General features: G+C 37.1%; 2 protein-coding genes across 5 annotated transcripts; one reads left to right on the forward strand and one right to left on the reverse strand.

The window, feature by feature from the left end:
* Positions 1 to 2,307: 2,307 nt before the first annotated feature.
* Positions 2,308 to 16,953, reverse strand: LOC128180197 (calmodulin-regulated spectrin-associated protein 1-like). 4 transcript variants are annotated; one of them, XM_052848130.1, is made up of 18 exons: positions 16,622 to 16,952; positions 15,805 to 15,900; positions 15,331 to 15,445; positions 14,757 to 14,866; positions 14,273 to 14,506; positions 13,875 to 14,019; positions 12,785 to 13,006; positions 12,174 to 12,368; positions 11,047 to 11,146; positions 7,765 to 10,810; positions 7,547 to 7,674; positions 7,206 to 7,402; positions 5,823 to 5,885; positions 5,436 to 5,501; positions 4,663 to 4,728; positions 4,014 to 4,132; positions 3,627 to 3,790; positions 2,308 to 3,503 (listed from the first exon to the last, which is right to left on the reverse strand). In XM_052848130.1, exons 1-18 carry the CDS (start codon positions 16,718 to 16,720, stop codon positions 3,377 to 3,379), a joined length of 5,292 nt encoding a protein of 1,763 aa, XP_052704090.1. In that variant the 5' UTR covers positions 16,721 to 16,952; the 3' UTR covers positions 2,308 to 3,376. The 4 variants fall into 4 exon arrangements, with proteins under 4 accessions (XP_052704090.1, XP_052704075.1, XP_052704083.1 ...); XM_052848115.1 differs by having other exon boundaries at positions 7,128 to 7,402; XM_052848123.1 differs by lacking the exon at positions 5,823 to 5,885 and having other exon boundaries at positions 7,128 to 7,402.
* A 114-nt stretch (positions 16,954 to 17,067) lies between these two features.
* Positions 17,068 to 18,953, forward strand: LOC128180220 (cartilage acidic protein 1-like). Its single transcript, XM_052848150.1, has one exon. It carries the CDS (start codon positions 17,137 to 17,139, stop codon positions 18,772 to 18,774), a length of 1,638 nt encoding a protein of 545 aa, XP_052704110.1. The 5' UTR covers positions 17,068 to 17,136; the 3' UTR covers positions 18,775 to 18,953.
* Positions 18,954 to 20,057: the final 1,104 nt, after the last annotated feature.

The raw sequence follows: 20,057 nt of genomic DNA on the forward strand, positions 1-20,057 counted from the left end.
TATTTTTGCTATTATAGAAAATATTGGATGAATCTATTCACTGTCCATTTTCTATAAATAACAACTGCTTTATTTTTGAAAACTGTTAATTTTTAGCTTCTAATATTTCCATTAATACAAGACATGACACTGACATAATTTAGCTTTTTTGAAACAATGACCTTGAACTTTCTCAATTGACCTTGGGTCAAGGTCATGACACACCCTTTAATCATAAGCAATCTTTGTGTGAAGTAAGAACTTCCAATGTTTCCCCATAAGAAAGATATGGACCGGACACAAATTTTGCACTTTTTCTGTCAGTGACCTTGACCTTGCCCAAATGGCCTTGGGTCAAGGTCATGACACACCCTTAAGTCATAAGCAATCTTTGTGTGAAGTAAGAACTTCCAATGTTTCTCCATAAGAAAGATATGGACCAGACACGAATTTTGCACTTTTTCTGCCAGTGACCTTGACCTTGCCCAAATGACCTTAGGTCAAGATCATGACACACCCTTAGGTCATAAGCAATCTTTGTGTGAAGTAAGAACTTCCAATGTTTCTCCATAAGAAAGATATGGACCGGACACGAATTTTGCACTTTTTCTGCCAGTGACCTTGACCTTGCCCGAATGACCTTGGGTCAAGGTCATGACACACCCTTAGGTCATAAGCAATCTTTGTGTGAAGTAAGAACTTCCAAAGTTTCTCCATAAGAAAGATATGGACCGGACACGAATTTTGCACTTTTTCTGCCAGTGACCTTGACCTTGCCCGAATGACCTTGGGTCAAGGTCATGACACACCCTTAGGTCATAAGCAATCTTTGTGTGAAGTAAGAACTTCCAATGTTTCTCCATAAGAAAGATATGGACCGGACACGATTGCACAGACAGACGGACAGACAGACAGACAGACAGACAGACAGACGGACAGACGGACGGACGGACAAGGTGATTCCTATATACCCCCCCAAACTTTGTTTGCGGGGGGTATAATTAAATATAATCACAACCAAGAATGTAAAATTCAGTTTTCAGATTGGATTCAATTCTGTAGAGTCGTTTAACTGTGAACAAATTATACATATATATCACTTCTACAGAATGCTGTTGACTGTTTATAATAAAGGTTTAGTCTCCCAAGCCTTCATTAAACAGCAAACTACAAATCTGTCTGCATCTACTTTGGAACACAGTAATAATCAGCACAACTATGAAAAAACAGTTAAAAATAGTACAACCAAAAATTCCTAGTCTTTGATCTTCAATCAGTCTTGGGAAGACAGCTTGGTGTCAAATTACATAGTACATAGTACGTAAGGAAATTCAATGGAGACAACATAATATAAATGATATGCCATTTTTTGGATTAAAAAAAAAACAACCAACAACAGAAAAACTAAAACAAAAATAATAAATGCCATGCTTTTTTGTCACCCTTAGGAAAATAAACACCATTCACAGAATAAAGGCACCAGCGTTCCCTACCTTTGTATATCACGCATATAAATGAATTTTTAGAAAAAACGGATTCCAATTAAGCTAAATAGAATTTTGTTCATGTCTTAAGTCTAGCAGTAAATGTATTTATTACCTAATCAAAGGGATTTTGTTGTTATATTACAAATTAAATATTTGCGTCTATTTTGAACTGCCGGTCAATAGACTGCGATCTATTAGACCGCCGGTCAATAGACTTCGATCTATTGGACCGCCGGTCAATAGACTGCGATCTATTGGACCGGCAACGTATTTCAAATAGATCGGCAACGTATTTCAGACGCGGGTATGTTAATGTTACATCCTTTCGATAGTTCTCAGGGAATGCATATTCCTTTACATTGACGCTGTTTTTAGTGCTTGGTGAAACCAAATACAATGTTATCAAAATGGAGTATCAAATAATTAACAGTTTTAAAGCCTCATATAATGTAAAAGACTATTTAAAATCTAATGGGTTGAAAACCACCTTCTTTGTGTAAACTAATATTAAATTGAGATGCTGTAATGCATGCAACTGGTTTTGTGCATGTAAAAGAGGAAAAAAATCTTAGTATATTGCATAATGGCACGAAACCACCTACAATATGCAAATTGTAAACCCCGAAAACTAAAAAAGGAATTAGGTAATAAAACAATTATTTAATGCTTGAACAGTCAATAGACCAGAATGTTTTCCCTTGGTGCAGGGAACAGCTCAGTATGATCTATTGCCCTCGGCCGTTGGCCTCGGGCAATAGATCATACTGAGCTGTTCCCTGCACCAAGGGAAAAATATTCTGGTCTATTGACTGCTCAAGCATTAAATAATTGTATACTATTGCATATTAAAAGTAAAAGTTTTGCTTTTCAATATTGTATCATACATGTAGCATAAAATAAAATGAAAGCACTATAGCAATGTACTTAGAATTAAGTACACTTACAGTGGACAGAGAACACGGACTGCATGGGCACTGACAGAAAAGACCATCTACCTCCATTGGTTTATCTGGACATTACAACTCTATACAAGGTGGGACAGCGGTATTAATGGCAAGAAATGTATCACAGTAAACTTCATTAATCAGAGTCTGGCCAGGTCTGTTGACTGTGCAGTATTTAGAATGCAAAATACCCACAACTGTGTTGTCTGTACATACATGTACAATGTAAACACTACTGGTAAAAGTATAATCAATGTACAAATGTATATATTGTTTGTCTTATTTCATATCTGTTATTAATATTATTTCGTATGACTAAGATTTCACCTCTAAAGGATTTTTGCAACTTACTTCTTAAGATTGGATTTACACACGAAATATAGAAGCACTATATACAGCATCTAATGGGTCACAGTTTACATGGAATTCTGGGTAAAAAGCCACAATTAATGGAATGTCTTGATTTAAAGACTTGACAATAGAGGAAGCTTTAGGGAAAAGATTCAAGTTTCTACCAAGCAATACTTGAAGCATATCTGGAATGGCTTTCTTCAATCATACAATTTAATAAGCATTGAAGATAAAAATAAATATTCCTGACAACTGAGTATGCAGAAAAAGCACATAAATATAGGATGAGACAGTGAGTAGTAATCTTGTAGAAATGAGTATGAATTCCTTATTAGTATATTGTTTAATATTAAATAGCATGCTAATCTTTCTAGTACATGTATATGTATAAAATAATAAATCACACGTATTTTCATACAAGTCTCTCAAGCATTTGGACAATATTCTATAGCTTGGAATTAGAGCATCGTAATAACTCAAATGAGAGGCTTCTGTTGTAGTATATCTCATGACTGCTGGGTTTCCTTTCAGTGCAGCTCTTCTTTTCTTCATAGAGTTAAAAATCTTGGGCAGCTCTGCTTTCACTTTCACTTTGTTGGGGGCGTGACCGGTATTTCACCTTTTTTGTGGCGGCTTTGCTGATGTTTTCCACAAGGCATTGTGTATAACTACTGCGTCTATTGACACTGATAAATGTTTCGTAGATGTAACCTCACTAAAGCTTTTTCCACCAGAATTGTACCTACAATCAAAACATGCTTCATTCATACTCATGACATCAAAATACACATTATCTTCCAAGCCTTTAGGAGATGTAATTATTCAGTTTAAAGATATGTCAACATAATCATCAGTTTTGGCTCACTTGTAAAATCTTTCGATCATTTTGCTGGTGATTTGTTTGGGTCCTATTCCATGGATTTTAATGGAGTCCTCTGAATCTGGATCAAAGCTGTACAGTCCCCGGAACTGACAGGAGTGGTCTCGGAACAATATCAGGAAGTGCTTGGCATCTGATTTAGCCAAAACCTTTGAAAATTTCAAAATGTAGATTAATTTTAGATACTATCTCGTGTTTTACTACAGTATTATAATTGTACCCCTCATTTATAAATCAAAATCGTCTAAATTAAGCTAAGCTTAATGTTGAATATACATTTGGTATACAAAGAGTGGATTATACCTATTGAGTTACAAGAGTACCGCTATTAATGACTACAGTACTGCTTTACACAGATTTACTTCCTGTTACCTCTAATACTTTGTTTTTCTGATCAGCGTTCACGGGTCCAGCAAGCACACACTGACTAATAGCATTGATGATGATGTGGCGGTTTGACTTGGAGCTTGGCTTCACAAATAACTTGGGTCCTAAACAGAAAACCAACATGAAAATTTCTCACATGAACATAACTCTTAGAGTGCTTTCCATTAAATCAGCATTGCCGTATTTGCCAGTGATGCCTTTGTTGCCGATTGCTGGAACGCTTTTTACCATTGCTGATTAGATAACAATATGGTATCAAGTTTATCATATTCTACAAAACGGAGATTTCTATAACTTTGATTTCACTCATTCAATTTCATTACAACAGCATATAACCATAGCCTAAATATCTGTACAAAATTTCAATTGAAGTATCAGTATTAAGCTGCAATCATCCTTGTTAAAGTATTGTGACGTTGCCAACCGTTCCATTTCCAGATGACCAGGCCGGGGAGGCCACATTAATGGAAAGCGCCCTTGGCTAAATACACTAACATATATGTACTTTTCTATGATTGAAACTGCTTTTTACAGCATGATCTTATGAGTTACATGTTATATAAAACATCAATTTTTACCAAAATAATAGAATATCTCTGTCACATCCATAACATGATTCCAGAGTGACTATTACCTGCGTAATCTGATCCAGATTCACTGCTCTCTGCACTGTTCCTGCCTCTCTTCAAACGACCAAGATCTAGATCAAGAATATAAATCAGATTATGTAGTACTCTATTAACTAATAAACGGATCAATAGAAGACAATTTATAAGGATATTCAATATTCCCTCTGGGCTTTAACTGCAAAACACATTAAAAAATAAATGTACAATACTTAAAACTTATATACAACGAACATAACAATGTGCATACGATGTAGATTACAATGTTTTCACATAACAGTATGTAATACCACGTGTACTATCTGACAGTGTGTATAGAGTGTATATTATAAATTATACCTATTTACTGGCTATCAGGACAATAGCAAGTTTATTATCCCCCTGAGACAGCAACTATTTCACAAGGCAAAGCCGAGGGAAATAGGTGCTGTCGAGGGAGACAATAAACTTGCTATCATCTGAATAGTCAGTAAATAGGTATTTTATTTACTGAGAAAAAGTTAATTTTTCGGCAATGCAGATTTTTTTATGGTAAACAAATTAGAGTTATTAGACGTTGATTTTAACGGAACCTGGAGGTGTTCCGAGTTTAAAAATGAGGGAAATCGAATGCTGTCGGTTAATAGTTTAGATGACTATATTCACCATGGTCAGAAAGCACAGAAACTCTTCCAAGGTTAGATAGAAAAGCATGTTTATTTGTGTAATTTTACTTAAAAAATATTCACAGTTGTATACTAAAACAACATCTCTGTATATTGGGATGTGTGTGTGGACTGACCTGGAGAGGGCTGTCTCCTGTAGGTCAGTTTGCCCTCCGTGGATTGGGACAGGGTGTTACAGGACACTGCAAAAACAGAGTCATCACTATCACAAAGACACTGACTTATACACATAATACAGGGTCCACCACAGTGCAGGACTGGCAACCCTCAAACTACACAGACATAAGTGTTAGTCAAGATTCACCACAGTCTGATTATAGCACAGATTTCACAACATGCTATCAAACTCCTAGACCAGTGCAGAAACACTGATGCTATGTGGCAGGACATTTCATTGTTTTCTCTAACAAGATACTACTAAACTAACACATAAATTATAAATAATATTTCCATGAGAAAGAAAAAAAATCCAATACAAAATTATAGAAGAAAATAAAACAGACCTGCTTTTCGAATGTTTCCTGGGCGTGGTGCTAAGCTTGGGGGTTTTCTAGGACCAACACCCGCTGAAACAAGCAAATTAGGTGCTCTCAAGCAGACATGCTGGTCAACGGAACAAACGTAAAGAAAGGCACAAAAAAACAGAAAAATACACAATGAACATTATCGGAACTACGACAGTCTTAGGAGTTTATCAACCATAATAACAATCATTACTAGTAAGTACATGTACTGGTAAAGAAAACAGAGTCTTTAAAAGAATAAATTAAAAATAATAGATAAATTTATATAGTATGGTATCAAAATTTCTAAAATAAACATGCAGCTACTTCAGAAGAAAAAAGGGTTAAAATTTAAAATGATCTATTCTTTCGTTCGCAAAATGATTTGATTGTAAGTAAAATCATAATATTCTGAAAAGCTTGTTGTATTATCCTTTGAAATCATAATTCTACCACTACCAGACATCAATGCTGTATCTCATTTTATCACATCTATAGGGGCATGAGGTGAAGAATTTTTTTTTTACACTAGTCAGGTTTAATTTGGCCACATAAATGTTTCTATTAAGTAACTTTATTCTGAAAAAAATCCATTTCTTTGTATCAGATTGAATTTAGATTTTAAAAGCTATGACAGTACCTAGGTCTGTATGAATAACAGTTAGGGTAATTGCTATAGAACCAGAATATAATTATTTACCTCACAGTACTTGTATATATAAATCAACTATACCAAGTAGAGCATGAGATATGAAGCAACGGAAATCTGAATATTAGTTGTTTAAAAAACATGAATGCTACATATTAAAAAGAATGTGTACTAAAAGAGATAAAAAAACAAAACACATTCAAAGTGACAGACACTAGTGATCCACACAAGGTTATTGTCAAGTTAAAAGTGCAAACAGCTATAAACAGCGACAATCAAACTGTCATTTCTCTTTGTGTTATTAACATATATTGCATCAGCAATTCAGTGTGTGTACCTTTTTTGTAAAAGTGTGAATCAACAAGCAAATTTGAAAATATACATCTGTTTTTTAAAAGATTCCAATCTTCCACAACATATGAATTAACAGTGATTAAGAGAGCATCAGTTATCTTTATCAGGCCCTCTTTAAATGCATATGCACCAATAATAACTGTAAGATTTTCTATAATAAACAATATTTCAAATGTTGTCGGTGATGATAAAACTAAAGTGAATACAATTTTGTTGCTAAGTATTTTTCAATATTATTTCAGGTTTACATGGGTTATATGTGTTCAAGAGAAGAAAAACAGAAAACACTAGCAACTACTTACAAGGTTCTTTGTGACCCGGACTGATAGTAAAAGCTTGAGAAGAGAGATCCTCTTGAGAACTACTATGGGAGTGCAAACCTTCCACTGATCCTGATTCTCCTTTGTCGAACATGGATTTGGGGCGGGTCTTCTCCCGGGTTTTGGATCGGTTCCTGCGGACAGGAGGTGCGTAGTTGTCTTCCTCTTGATGCTTCTTATCCTGGTACTGACGGAATATTTCATCTCTTCGTGCCTTTTCACTGGCTTTACGTTTTTCTGCCTCTTCTTGTTTAATTCTGTATTGAAATTAAACTTCCGATTCATAAACTGTGTTCATGCAGTCATACCAGCAGCAAATGGAGCTTTTTAATTAAATATATCTTGATTACCAACTACAATTCAGAAGATAAGTTCTCTATGGTTAAATGAAGTATACTTGCCTCTCTTGCTCTTTCCTGCGTGACATTTCCAACTCTTTATATTGACGTTTTTTGTCTTGTTCTTCTTTGCGTTTGATCTGCATTTGTATAAACTTTTCTTTTTTTCTGTTCAATTCTTCTTCCACTGACTACAAATACAAAGATATAAAATACTTCAATTTAAATGCCAAATTTATTGGTAAATCATAACCATCCAACAAAAAATGTCAAAACTGTACCTTTGAGATAGTTTCTGGGTCTTCTCCCACCACAAACCCGACCCCCGAGGTATCATGCAGGGATGTGTTGTCGGGCTGGGAGCTGGCCGACGTGTTCTGATCTATGGCTAACACATTCAGGTTGCTAGCTTGACTAGACTGGTTCTGCTGAGGTGACTGTTGTGTTTGGTTTTGGAGACTAGTTGGTTCAGAGGTTACCGTCTTTTGAGATGTTGCACTAGAAAGTTTGGGTTTAACCTTTGGAGAATTGTCTCCAAATGACACAAAAAATCCATTCTGGTCACTAGAAATGTCACTTTGTATATCACTTTTGTTATGAGATGAGTCATGAACACCCATATTTGAAACAGCAGAGGTGTCTTCTTTGCTGATGTTACCATCATTGAAAGCACTAGAAGTGGGGGGCATTTCAGCCCGAGAAGCAGGCGGCATTTTATTAATATCCGCAGAAGGTTGAAAGACTTGAGCTCCGGTGTGATTGGGCGAGTACATGTAAGAGACAGGAGTATGAGCTGACACTGTAGATGTGTTGTGAGAATGGGGAGGGTACTGCTGAGGAGTCATATTATATACCCCAGGCATCCCATACTGTCCGTGGGGCGACACCAGATTGGGATTGAAGGGAGGGGACTGTTGGTAGCCATGGGGTGGGGTGGGAGGGAACTGGGGTTGTGGATAGGGAGTAGTACCAACAGTCTGGAAACCGCTGTATGGCACCTGTGTTTGTGGCATTGGACTGAACTGACTCTGTCCATTATAGGGTAAAGAGTGGGGCATCACTTGGGGCTGGAATGGTTGTGTAATAGGCATCTGTTGGGGTAGGCCCTGGGGGTACTGAGACATACCTCCCCCCATCACAACCCTCTCTGGGGTGGGTACACTGGGATCAATGGGGCCTGCATATCCTGCATGGCGACAAACCGCTGGGGTTCCATACTGCATTCTCTCTGGAGTGTTTACGTTTGCCTGATTCACTGAGGCGAGATCTGATCCATGGAATGGTTTTCCCTGGAATTTCCGTTCTGGAGTTTCCACTGCATAAGTTGGCCTGGTGGCTGTGGATGGTTGCGTCATGGAAATAGCCGCTGGACTCCCATTGTACTGCTCCTGTTCCAGAGACATCCTCAGGATCTCCCCTTTCAAATCAGTCAGGTCATGATCCAGTTTTTCAAGCTTCCGACTGTATACAGATGGACTGTCTAATTCTTGAGCTTCAGATAATTTTCTGTCAGATATATTTTCTATCATTGACATTGAATTATGCTCCTGGGCAGGCAGCGCCGATTTTTGTTTTTGTAAAACTTCTCCATTTTTGGCTGGACAACTCTTACTCATTATTTCTTCTGGTTTTATCTCCATCTGCACAGGTTGCTCATCCTTGTCCTCTTGAAACCACTTCTTTCTAACATTTTCTATTGTTTGCTGTATCCCCTCCCTAGAAAACGCTTTGTTGCTTTGAAGTGCTCCTGTAGTTTTTCCATCTGCTGCTGTTGGTCCTTTGTCCGAGGTTGAACTTGAGGCAGCCTCCTCACTTGCTGGTAGAGACGCCTCACTTCCCTGTGAACTCAAGTCATCAGACACCTCCTCTTCAGTGGGTTTTGTCAGCACATGAAGAAAAGCTGTCTTCCCTAACCGCTGTCTCTGTTTCTGTTGCTGTAGCTCCATTCTGTTCTTCTTTTTCTCTATCTGTTTACGCTTTTCCTCCAACTTAAGCCGGATTTCTGTTAGCTCAGACAGCACAGGGCGACTACTGTCACTGCTTTCTGAGGAATCACTTGTGGCCTGATCAGGAGATTTTAGAGTGCTTGCTTGCTGCCATGTTGTTCTGCTAGGTGATGTTGAGTTTTGGTTGTTCCTATTGTTGATTTGAGTTGTTGAGCTTTGCATAGCTTTGTTATTCACTTCATGGCCATGCTGCATGTAAACCATTCCAGAATTGTCAACATTTCCTTGAACATTCTTCATTCTCTTTATTTCAGCAAAATTTGTAGTCATATGTTTGGAGGGTTCTTTCTTTGGTGAAACAGCTGTCTTACTTCTAACTATCATTTTAGGTTTTTGAAATACATCACTGTCCTTGGAACCGAATCTAGTAAAAGTTTTTGGAGGTGACACCTCTCGGATTTTGTCTTTGTTCTCACTCAGTTTCTGGTCGTAGTGAATTTTCTGAGATTCATGATCGGAATTGTCCCCTGAACTCCTACTGTTCACACTACCCTCTCTGGAGCCCCATCTCCTCCATGCTTGCTCGCCACTCTCCCCGACAACAGGTATCCCGGCTGCCCGCGCCGATTCTGAAGTGGCCTCATTGGAGACAGTATAACTCAGTTTAACTGATTCAGCAGTATCGCCTTGGCTACGGACGGTGGACAATACACTTTTTCGTGGAGATTCCATGTCTTCTGAAAAGCCAGTGTTGACTGTAAATGCTGTATAACGGGGCTGTTTGGGAACATCTTGGTCCGATAACTGATCCTCGGGTAGAGGAGTGACGGGAACAGAACTACTGCTGTCACTACGCTCACTTAAAACACTCGAAGAACCCAGATCCACTTCCATAGATTTCACTGATTTAGCAAGTAAAGACTTATCTCCCCTCTCTTGTTCCTTGCTGTGGTTATTTATTGCTTCTTTCCGAGGTTTTAATTTTGCAGGTAACAAAGGCTCATAGCATTCATTTCTACTCTGCTTATTGTCTTTAGGGTCTAATTGAGCACTGAATTCATTTAGCAAGTCTTGATGACAAGGAGGATTCTCAGGTATAGCAGACTCACTATCAGGTCTAGTTTCTTCCCCTTGATGAACAGTTCTATTTGTGGCAGCTCCTGATGTCACACTTTGTACCTCCATATAATCCGGATGATTTGGATCACGTAGATTTGATGCTGATTCTCTTGGCACTTGATTGGCTGGCAGAGTGGGCCGGGGCGTGTCACTCAGATCCATGTCGAGACTTCCCAGCTGATCATCAGAAAAGCTCTCCATCAACTCCGAGTCAATGCTGACATTGGCCAGGAGGTTACTACCACCACTCTGCTGAACAGTCCTAAACAGAGTCAAAATCATAATGATTAAGTACTGGTGTATAGTCAGTCTTGGTCTACTCTAGGTAAAATAAACACAAAAATAAAACATTTTCACAAAAGCTTGTTTATGAAATACATTACAACTGGAGTTCAAATCAAGTGTTTTAATTTTGATTCATTTTATGTCGGGTCCTTTGACTGGGCCCTGATAACACCCCAGGCAAGAAAGCTGTATAGGACAATAAACAGATCTCACTGTTGACTGTTCTCCTGCCAGGCCAGCACTGACCGATGTACATCATTCTTCTCCTTCCCGACCACAGCAGACATTGGTCTTGATCGTCCCACACCTGGACCTAAAATTCAGAATGTGGTTGTGGTTACAAAACATCCATACTTGCCAACTGACCCGATTTCGTCGGGTCACACCCGATTTTTTAACCCTTCACCCGATTATTTTTTATGACCCGGCGGGTCATGCTTTTCCCCCGATTTTTGTCGAACAACCCGAAAATCTCCCGATTTCCGGATTTGGTTCGTAAAATACGTTGCGCGTATGACTTCCAGTTATGAACCCAAGCTAAGCTTGGATTTACGTAACGTGTAACCAATGCCGATGGCTATAACAGACACATTATTTAATAAGTGTAATTATTATCGTGAGTTGTTTTGACTAAGCGAAGGTTTAAATCATTAAGTGTGATGGCTTCCAATAAGAAAAGGTCTTCATCGGGGCCAACGGAATCAAAACCAACAAAAAGAAAACGATATTTTTGTACCTATCAACATATCTGGGAAAATGAATTCTCATAGGTAAAACAAAGTAATCGAGTACAAAACGAGGCTTTTGCGTTCTATGTAACGCACATTTGAATATTGGATTTTGTGCTCAAAATGATTTGACTAAACATTCAAAAACGCTAAGTCATGTATAGAATGCTTTTTAATACACAAAAGTCTTCCAAGTCGCTTACAACTTTCATGCCATCATTTACAGAGTTCAAAACCAAGGTTAATGTAGCAGAAACTCTTTTTGCATTTTTTTTTTCAGCTGAACACAACCTACCATTTTCTGTGTCAGATCACTTTACAAAATTCAAAATCAGCAACTGTTAGTTAAAATGCTTCTTTGCAATAAAGTACATGTATTACACATAAGTTTTAACACATATTTCTATTGTATATACCTATTAAATGCATGATAAATATGTCGTGAATGTCGTTACGCGCTATGACCAGATTTTTTACTTTCCAAATCTGGTCATGACCAGATTTTCACATGTTGGAGGTTGGCAAGTATGAACATCTATGTTTATATAAGCACAGGATCTAGTATTACTCCAGTGAGTTGTTGAGGAAACTGTTTTACATGTTTTCCCTAACCTTGCTGACTGACATCAGGTTCCTGCTGTCGTTTATACAGGAGGGGTTGTCTTGGTGGCATCTGGCTCACTCCGCGAGGAACCGCCCCATCATCCGCCGAGTACTTGTGGAAACTCTGCTTGGTGACGTTACTGATCGGAGGAAGATTTGTGATGGCGCTGCTGGTCATTTTCTTGGCTGTTGTGGGCCGCGAACCTGGAGAGAAAGAGTGAGCTCTCTTTACAGTTTATAAAACTATGTTTACAATAGGTCCTTTAACAATCCCAATATTATATAAACATCAAATGACATTCAAAATTATCAAAACCTAGATTTTGTCCTTCTTTACTCCATCCACATGGAGAGTATGAAATTGGGGGAAAAGGAATGTAAATGTGTTGAAACATTTGTTGAAATCTACACATAAAATTACATGTAGTTCCAACTGACTAGAACAGGTAATCACACATGTATAGCTTACATGTTGAGAGGCATATCTCTACTTTCTTTCTCTTTAACTTGCAATCATTCTATCTCTTAAAGCCAAGTAAGCCATTTCTATATGCATTTTAACCGTGGTTAAACACAAGAGATTTCAGAGATAGATGATAGAAGTTAATTGGACCACTGACCTGGTTCACTATACACACAGTCTAGCTTCTGAATCTCAAACCAGTAGAACAGCTCTGCGAGAAACACCTCCACGTTCTGTCGCAGGTTGTTGTGCATGTAGAGGAAGTCTTCGTAGGTCAGATGGAAGGCTTTGCCAGGGATGTAGTTATCACAGAATTCCTTCACTAGGCGAAGGTTATATAGCGAGTCAGCTATGCCTACATTAGACTTTAAACAGATATCTGAAATATACAAAAAACAAGTTCAAAATATACACATATGCAAGTATGTTTAATATTCACAGTCAAACAACTGTTAAAACATTCTTGGAAAATACTTTTTCCAATTCACTAACCATGTATTTCTGAATTACAATGTACTACATGTACATATAGCTCTATCCATTATTTTATATTATCATTCCAGATATATACAAAGAGTCAAAGCACATGCTAATACAATGATCAAGATTACAATAAATGGTTCATAGGTAAATTGTATATTGATTGACTTCAATAGAACAGAAGCAGTGACTTAAAGTAAAGTACATTTCCTTTATTCATTTCATTATGGTACACATTTCAGTACATACATGTAATATAAGACGTTAGTTAAAAATCACTCTGATAATAGAAATCAGGCAAGTAAATGTTTTTGTTCTTAAAATCAAGCAGTAAATCATTATTTGTTGGCAATGCAATATTTATGTTGAGAAAACAACATACCACAATTAGGTGTATTCTAAAATTTTCAAAATCTCAGTATTTGTTTCATGATTTAAAAAAAGAAGTTAAAAATACAAATTTCACAAATGTACACTGCAGTTTAGCATGGGTAGATCCTCCCCTGTACACTAATACAAAATTATACCTAAGTAATCACAATTCATCAAAACAAATCAAAACTTGGCAAACTGCATGAACTGTGTATGAACTATGTAAAGAACAATTTGGGAAAAGAAGTCATTTTCTAATTCAACAATTTTATAAACTAAAAATTATCCCTTTTCTTATTGAAAGTAACCTACAATATCAAATGGCCATTAAGCCCTAATCCATGGTTATCTGCTTTTAGTATTAGATTCTACATAAGTGTGTGCTGAGAGCTGACCTTGCCGACTGAGTGCAGAGGGGCAGTAGAAGCTGATTAGAACAGCCAAAGAACAGCCATCACCAATGTCCTGAGAGAGGTCCTCTATCAGTGGAATATTCACAGACTCCCTCATGCTCATCCCAGACTTACTCACAATACGAACCTACAACAAATAACACATTGAATGACATCATTTTGCCATGATTCTCTTATAGTTTATGAATTGAGCATTTTGTTGATCTGGCTTTAAAATATCTGTAAATTTCTCTAAGCCATCTTCATTAGACATGTTAAAGCTTAATTCTAATCGTTGTTAGGTTTGAATGAAAGAACTAAAATGCTGCTCCTGTGAGAACAACCCACTAATTACAATAAATATAAAAACAAAGACTTCTCAGATACCAAGAGAGCTGTACCTTCTGATTTGTCTCCCCTTCCAGCACCTGGTTATCCTCCTTGTTCACACTGAGCTGTACGGCCACACAGACTTTGTTTATCCAGAACAGGAGAGCATCCTCCACACTGGACGGCAGCTCACTGGAGGCATTGAAGGCAGCAAATCTTCGGACAGTTTGTACTACTTTCTCCACCGTCACTATCTGTCTAACGTAGGCCAGCATCAAGGCATCGATCAGGGCAATGTGTGCACTCTATACAGAGAGAAATCTTCTGTTATGAAATATCAGATGCAAAAGCTTATACATGCACTTGGTGAGGTATCAAAATAATGTCATTTTCACAAATTTTGAGACCACACAGAACTATCTTTTTTATTCTTCCATAAATATTGAGCAAAAAAAATTAAATAAATCTTTTTAAATATTTTTTTTATGAATATTAGATCAAATTGAAAACTTCAGATTTATATCTGTTTACTAAATTAAAGTAATTTTCACCTACCACATCAAAGGGAGCCGACTTTATAAGTACAGACTCTGTAACAGCTTTATCGTTATCATCGACAACATATATCCCTTTCCTGGACATCACTTGAATGATGCTGGAATGACCTGCAAACAATACATGTACCTCCAAGTTTTTGACCAAATATCTAAACTGGATAAATATCAGTAAAGATGTGTTACATCCAGATTAATCTCAGTAATGATGTACATTTGATACATGTACAAGGATTGATCCAAAAGATCTCAAAATTATTTCATTCATTATCTGAGCATATTTTTATTTAAAATTCAATTATTTGCAGGGTGTTTTTCTTTTCTTTTAGTTCTACAACTAATGAACCAAAACAAAAACATGTAAGTTGGGAGAGGGCAAAGAAAACAGTTTTTCAGAGGTGGCCTAAAAAGATGTTCTAGACTACAGAGGTCAAAGTATTTTTCTACCAATGAAGGGTATAAAAACAAAACATTTGATACTTAAATTTGATAAAAAATTTCTACATGACAAAATTATTGATACATATTTCAGAAAACTGTACTCAGTTTGTAATTGTCTATCTTGTAATCTTCACCTGATGTCCCTTGCCATTGTAATGATGAATCCCCGAACATATTATTGCAGGCCTGACAGTAAAGCTCACTGGACACCATCAGATTCATCAGCTTGGGCTTAATATGCATCACACCCTATGCATAAAAAATACAGCATGAATTCTCTTTTTTCTTAACTATTGAAACAAATGAGGCAAATGTTATCTATAAACCTGGTGTGAACAACTATAACATTTTGTCATCTTAAATCATCGATCTTTGGAAACATTGTATTTTCAAAATGAATCATCTCAAACATATATAAAATAAATTTTAAAAAAATATCCATTGTTGTACCAATTTAAAATGAAATAGTATTTTTCAGTAATTATCAAACAGCTCTTCAGTAAAGTATTGATACCAAGTACAGATGTCCAACCCTAATTGAGACATAAACTTGCAACGTTTACGAGAATTGTATTGCTGTAAAATTAGGAATGCCTCTATTTTCTTACATCCTGTGTCTCGTAAAATGGGTCTTTGAATTCCTTTGGTATTTGATCTCTGTAGGCCTTGTCGAGAATCCATGATACAGAGCACTGAAGTTTTGCCTGCAAAATATAATACATTTTAGTAATGGTCAATTGAATTATATAGATTTGTACCACCCTATCAGAAAGATAGTGTTGTTTGAAATTCATTGTTGTTTTCATTTTATTTCAATTCAACAAATGAAAAAACTGCTGCATAATACTGTAGGTCAAGTATTATTCATGTGCAATCAAAATCCATGATCTGATGATATTTTTAAGCAACCTCCATTTGCAAATACATAATTTAGTGTCATTAACCATACAAAGCAGTCTTCGTAAAAATTAATGTTGTAGATAAATTATCAACCAGACATTTCTACACTGATTAATCAAATATAACTCTGGATCAATTTTATCTCTTAGATCTACAATTGCTTCGCTCGTAAGTATCTTTCCCCTGATTAAATAAAATTCAAATTTTAGTATTCGCCTGCAATGAAAATAATTAAAATGAATTTTAAAGGATCATCAATCACAAGTCCAATTCAGCAACTCCATTATAGATCAGACAAGAAATAGATAACATTCACTCTCTAGTTAATTCATGTTTATTTTGTAGCATTGTTTTAAAGGTTACAATATTGGGCAATTGAAAATGACATATTTGGATACGGGATAAACTTAGCAGACGATTTTGTCAACAAAACTTCAAAAGAAATTGTTCAATATTTTGCATAGACAAACAGGCGCTGATAGTGTAAATTAACAATCATTCATACAATAGGTCAATTAAGGGTACCTTGTTGCTATCATACTCGTCCATGGGTATGATTTCGATGATGTCATCAACAGGAGGGGCACTTTCCACAGACTGATTCATGTTTGATGATTTTATCATAAAAATTTATCTTTTGGAATGTTTACACACTTCAAATCTACACGTCGGTATACTAAAACTCATGGCAAAATTATCTATTAATCGGGAGACATTTTATGCACAAAATATAAGTTCAGGACCGAATACATTGCTGCTACATCGCTGCATGAACATGTAAACACCGTTTTGCTTTTAGTGTCTCCATTCCGAACGACCATTTCTCATCTGAAATCCACGCATGCTTATTGAAGTTTCCGGTTTTACATGACGAACTCTCATAAGCGTTTTAAGCTTGGTAAATTTCAAAGCGTTTACTCGACATTGTTGTAAACAAACCTTATGTAAACCTAAGCACGTGTAAATGTATATTAGTTTCATAATTCGAACACATCCGTCATTTGCAGTGGTCGCGAGCTTCACGTAAAGGTGGTGCAGACATGAACAAAATTATGATGTTTCGGACAACTCTCATTTTTGTATTGACCCTGCATACAATTTTTGCAGTTCCACAACCAGATGGGATGTTTTTAAAAACAAATTGGTTGAAAAATCTCGATACTTCTCAACTTAACTACGGAGTAGCGGTATCGGACGTTGACAACGATGGTTCCTTGGAGTGGATAGTCGCAGGATTTAGTGGGCCTAATTTTGTTTTGAAATTCGATCGTGCTACGAAACATTTGATAAACCTTGCTCAAGACCACAGGTATAATGCAATAGCAGACCAAGGCGGGCAAGCAATCGGCGTGTGCGCCTGTGACATCGATGGAGATGGACGAGAAGAAATTTATTTCCTGAATACAAACAATGCATATGCTGGTAGGGCCGATTACGGAGATTCTTTGTTCAAATGGAGAAATGGAAAATATGTCAATTTATACACTGATCCCGTGAATTCCAGAATGGAGGCCAAGAGCTTTGCAGGGAGATCAGTCGCTTGCATTGACAGACTCGGAACTGGGAAGTACTCTATAGTAATTGCGACTTACTCAAGGGGAGGCGTTGGTAATTTTGCTTTAGTTGAGATGGATGAAAATCATCCTTCCAATGACGTGTCAAATGGCAATATTGTCCTGAAAAACGTTGCAAGTGTTGCAAAAATCGACAAAGCTACGGGGGGTAGAGGTCTAGTGGTGGGTCCAATTCTTGGAAACAACGGGCGTTCTGACATCTTTTTCGGAAACGAGGGTAACCCATGGATGGGGAATCCCGGAGACAATTTCCTTTTCAAAAATTTGGGAAATGGTTCTTTTGAAGACATTGCCGAACAGGCAGAGATACAAGACAAATACAATAATGCCAGAGGTATAAGTTTAGCGGACTTCAATAGAGATGGACTTCTGGACATTGCCTACGGTAATTGGGAAGGTGAACATAGACTTTTTATGCAATTTAAAGCAGTAGGAGAAGCGAGGAAATTTCGAAATATTGCGAACAGACAATACGCAGTTCCTACAAAAATCCGAACAGTCATTGCGGCTGACTTTGACAATAACGGAGATACCGATATATTCATGAACAACATTTGTAGTCATCGTGATCCCAATGACCGGGAACCAAACAAACTGTTCACTATTATCCCAAACCAGTTTAATAATAGCAGTGATCCCGAAATCAAGAAAATGAATATCGGACAAGCAAAGGAGCCTAGGGGTTTCGGAACAGGGGCTGCTATAACAGATATGGACGGGGACGGTGTTTTGGATCTGCTAATATCACACGGAGAGAGCCAAACTCAACCTCTGAAAGTCTACCGAGTTAACCGTGATGTTAGTAGGAACCAGGCTGGAAAGTACAACTGGGTCAGGGTGTTTCCCCGGACCAAATACGGGGCCCCGGCGAGGGGGGCGCTGGTCAAGTTAACGACCCGTACAGGCAGGGTATACTCAAGCGTGATTGACGGGGGGTCGGGTTATCTGTGTCAAATGGAACCCGTGGCCCACTTCGGACTCGGGGAGGATAAACCAATGAAACTTGATGTCCAATATCCGGACGGAGTTGTTGTTAGTGCCTCTCTGAGAAAATCAGATAAAAATAAAGTTCATTTTGTTGACCATCCAGACAAAGTCAACTAGTAATAAAAGTGCATTTTGTCGACCACCAAAGAAAAAAAACTAGTCAAAACTTTGATCTGCCAATAAAAATACGTCATAATGTGTCGAACAATTGCTGACTATTTAAGCATAATATATATTATATAATATATATTGTTGTTCTGTAATTCTGTCAAAATAAAAAAGTTTTATATTGTGAATTTTGGAGTTCGTTCCTACACACAGGGGTAGATGGTTTGCGCGGCTTCTACATACTAGCATATAAAGTGGAAAGCGCGTGTTGCGTGCACGTGATTTAGACCATTTAGAAGCTTCCAGAATGCTAGTACAGTGTATATATATATCACCTGTTGCGGGCCCAAGGCTGTTTTTATCATCAGTTGAGTTGACAATTAGCCTAACATTTACGTCTGAATAATATTTCTGATGTGGATAAAACTATTTGACTGTAAACTAATTATACTTGCCTATGTATTACAAGTATAAAAAATCAATACAAAAGAGGGACAATTCAAGAAATATTTTTTAAAATTCTTATTATCGTGGGGTTTCCACTCAATTAATTATCCCAAGAGTTTAGAATATGACCGTTCGAGTTCAATTTTTTTTCTTTAAGAACAATGCGTCGTTCCCTTTTATATGCATTTGTACCTTTGTTGAAACCCGCATGGTCCTTTAGATGAGATACTTGTGTCGATAAGCAGTTTGTTGTTGTTGTTGTTGGTTTTTTTTTGGGGGGGGGGGGGGGGTGTAGGAATGCTGACCAACGTTTAAACTCATTAGGAAGACAAATCGCAGTAACATCTGTTAGTACAAATTAAATAATTGCATTCGTCAGAAGTGAAAAGTTCAGCAAGAAAAACAGAATAACAGCCTATTTATCGAGCAGGCGTGCCTATCTTTCGGTGATTACATATAGTCTTTCATTTTCTTTTCATTTCAGAGAGAAAGGTGGGGGGGGGGGTTCCATGTAATTTTTTAAAAGTCATTAAAATGGTTTTACGGCTAACACCCCACTTTCTAATATATGTATAGTATTTTTCAAATGACAAATATGCGAGGAAAATGTTTGCGGGTCATATCTTCAAGTTATCTAGAGTTCATTTATTCGAAGAGGTTGCTGGTTTTTCTCATATTAATTTCTCATGCTGATTTCTCGTACTGAATATAGAATTTGATTTTAATTAAGCTATTTACTTTTTATTTCTGGCCATGGTAAGGTTATATGCTGTAAGTTTTCACTCTAATTAAATATTACTAGTAACGCATGAAAAATTAAGTTGGAATACAGAGTAAAATAAAAA

Source organism: Crassostrea angulata, chromosome 1, assembly GCF_025612915.1.
Source record: "Crassostrea angulata isolate pt1a10 chromosome 1, ASM2561291v2, whole genome shotgun sequence".
Lineage (NCBI taxonomy): Eukaryota > Metazoa > Mollusca > Bivalvia > Ostreida > Ostreidae > Magallana > Magallana angulata.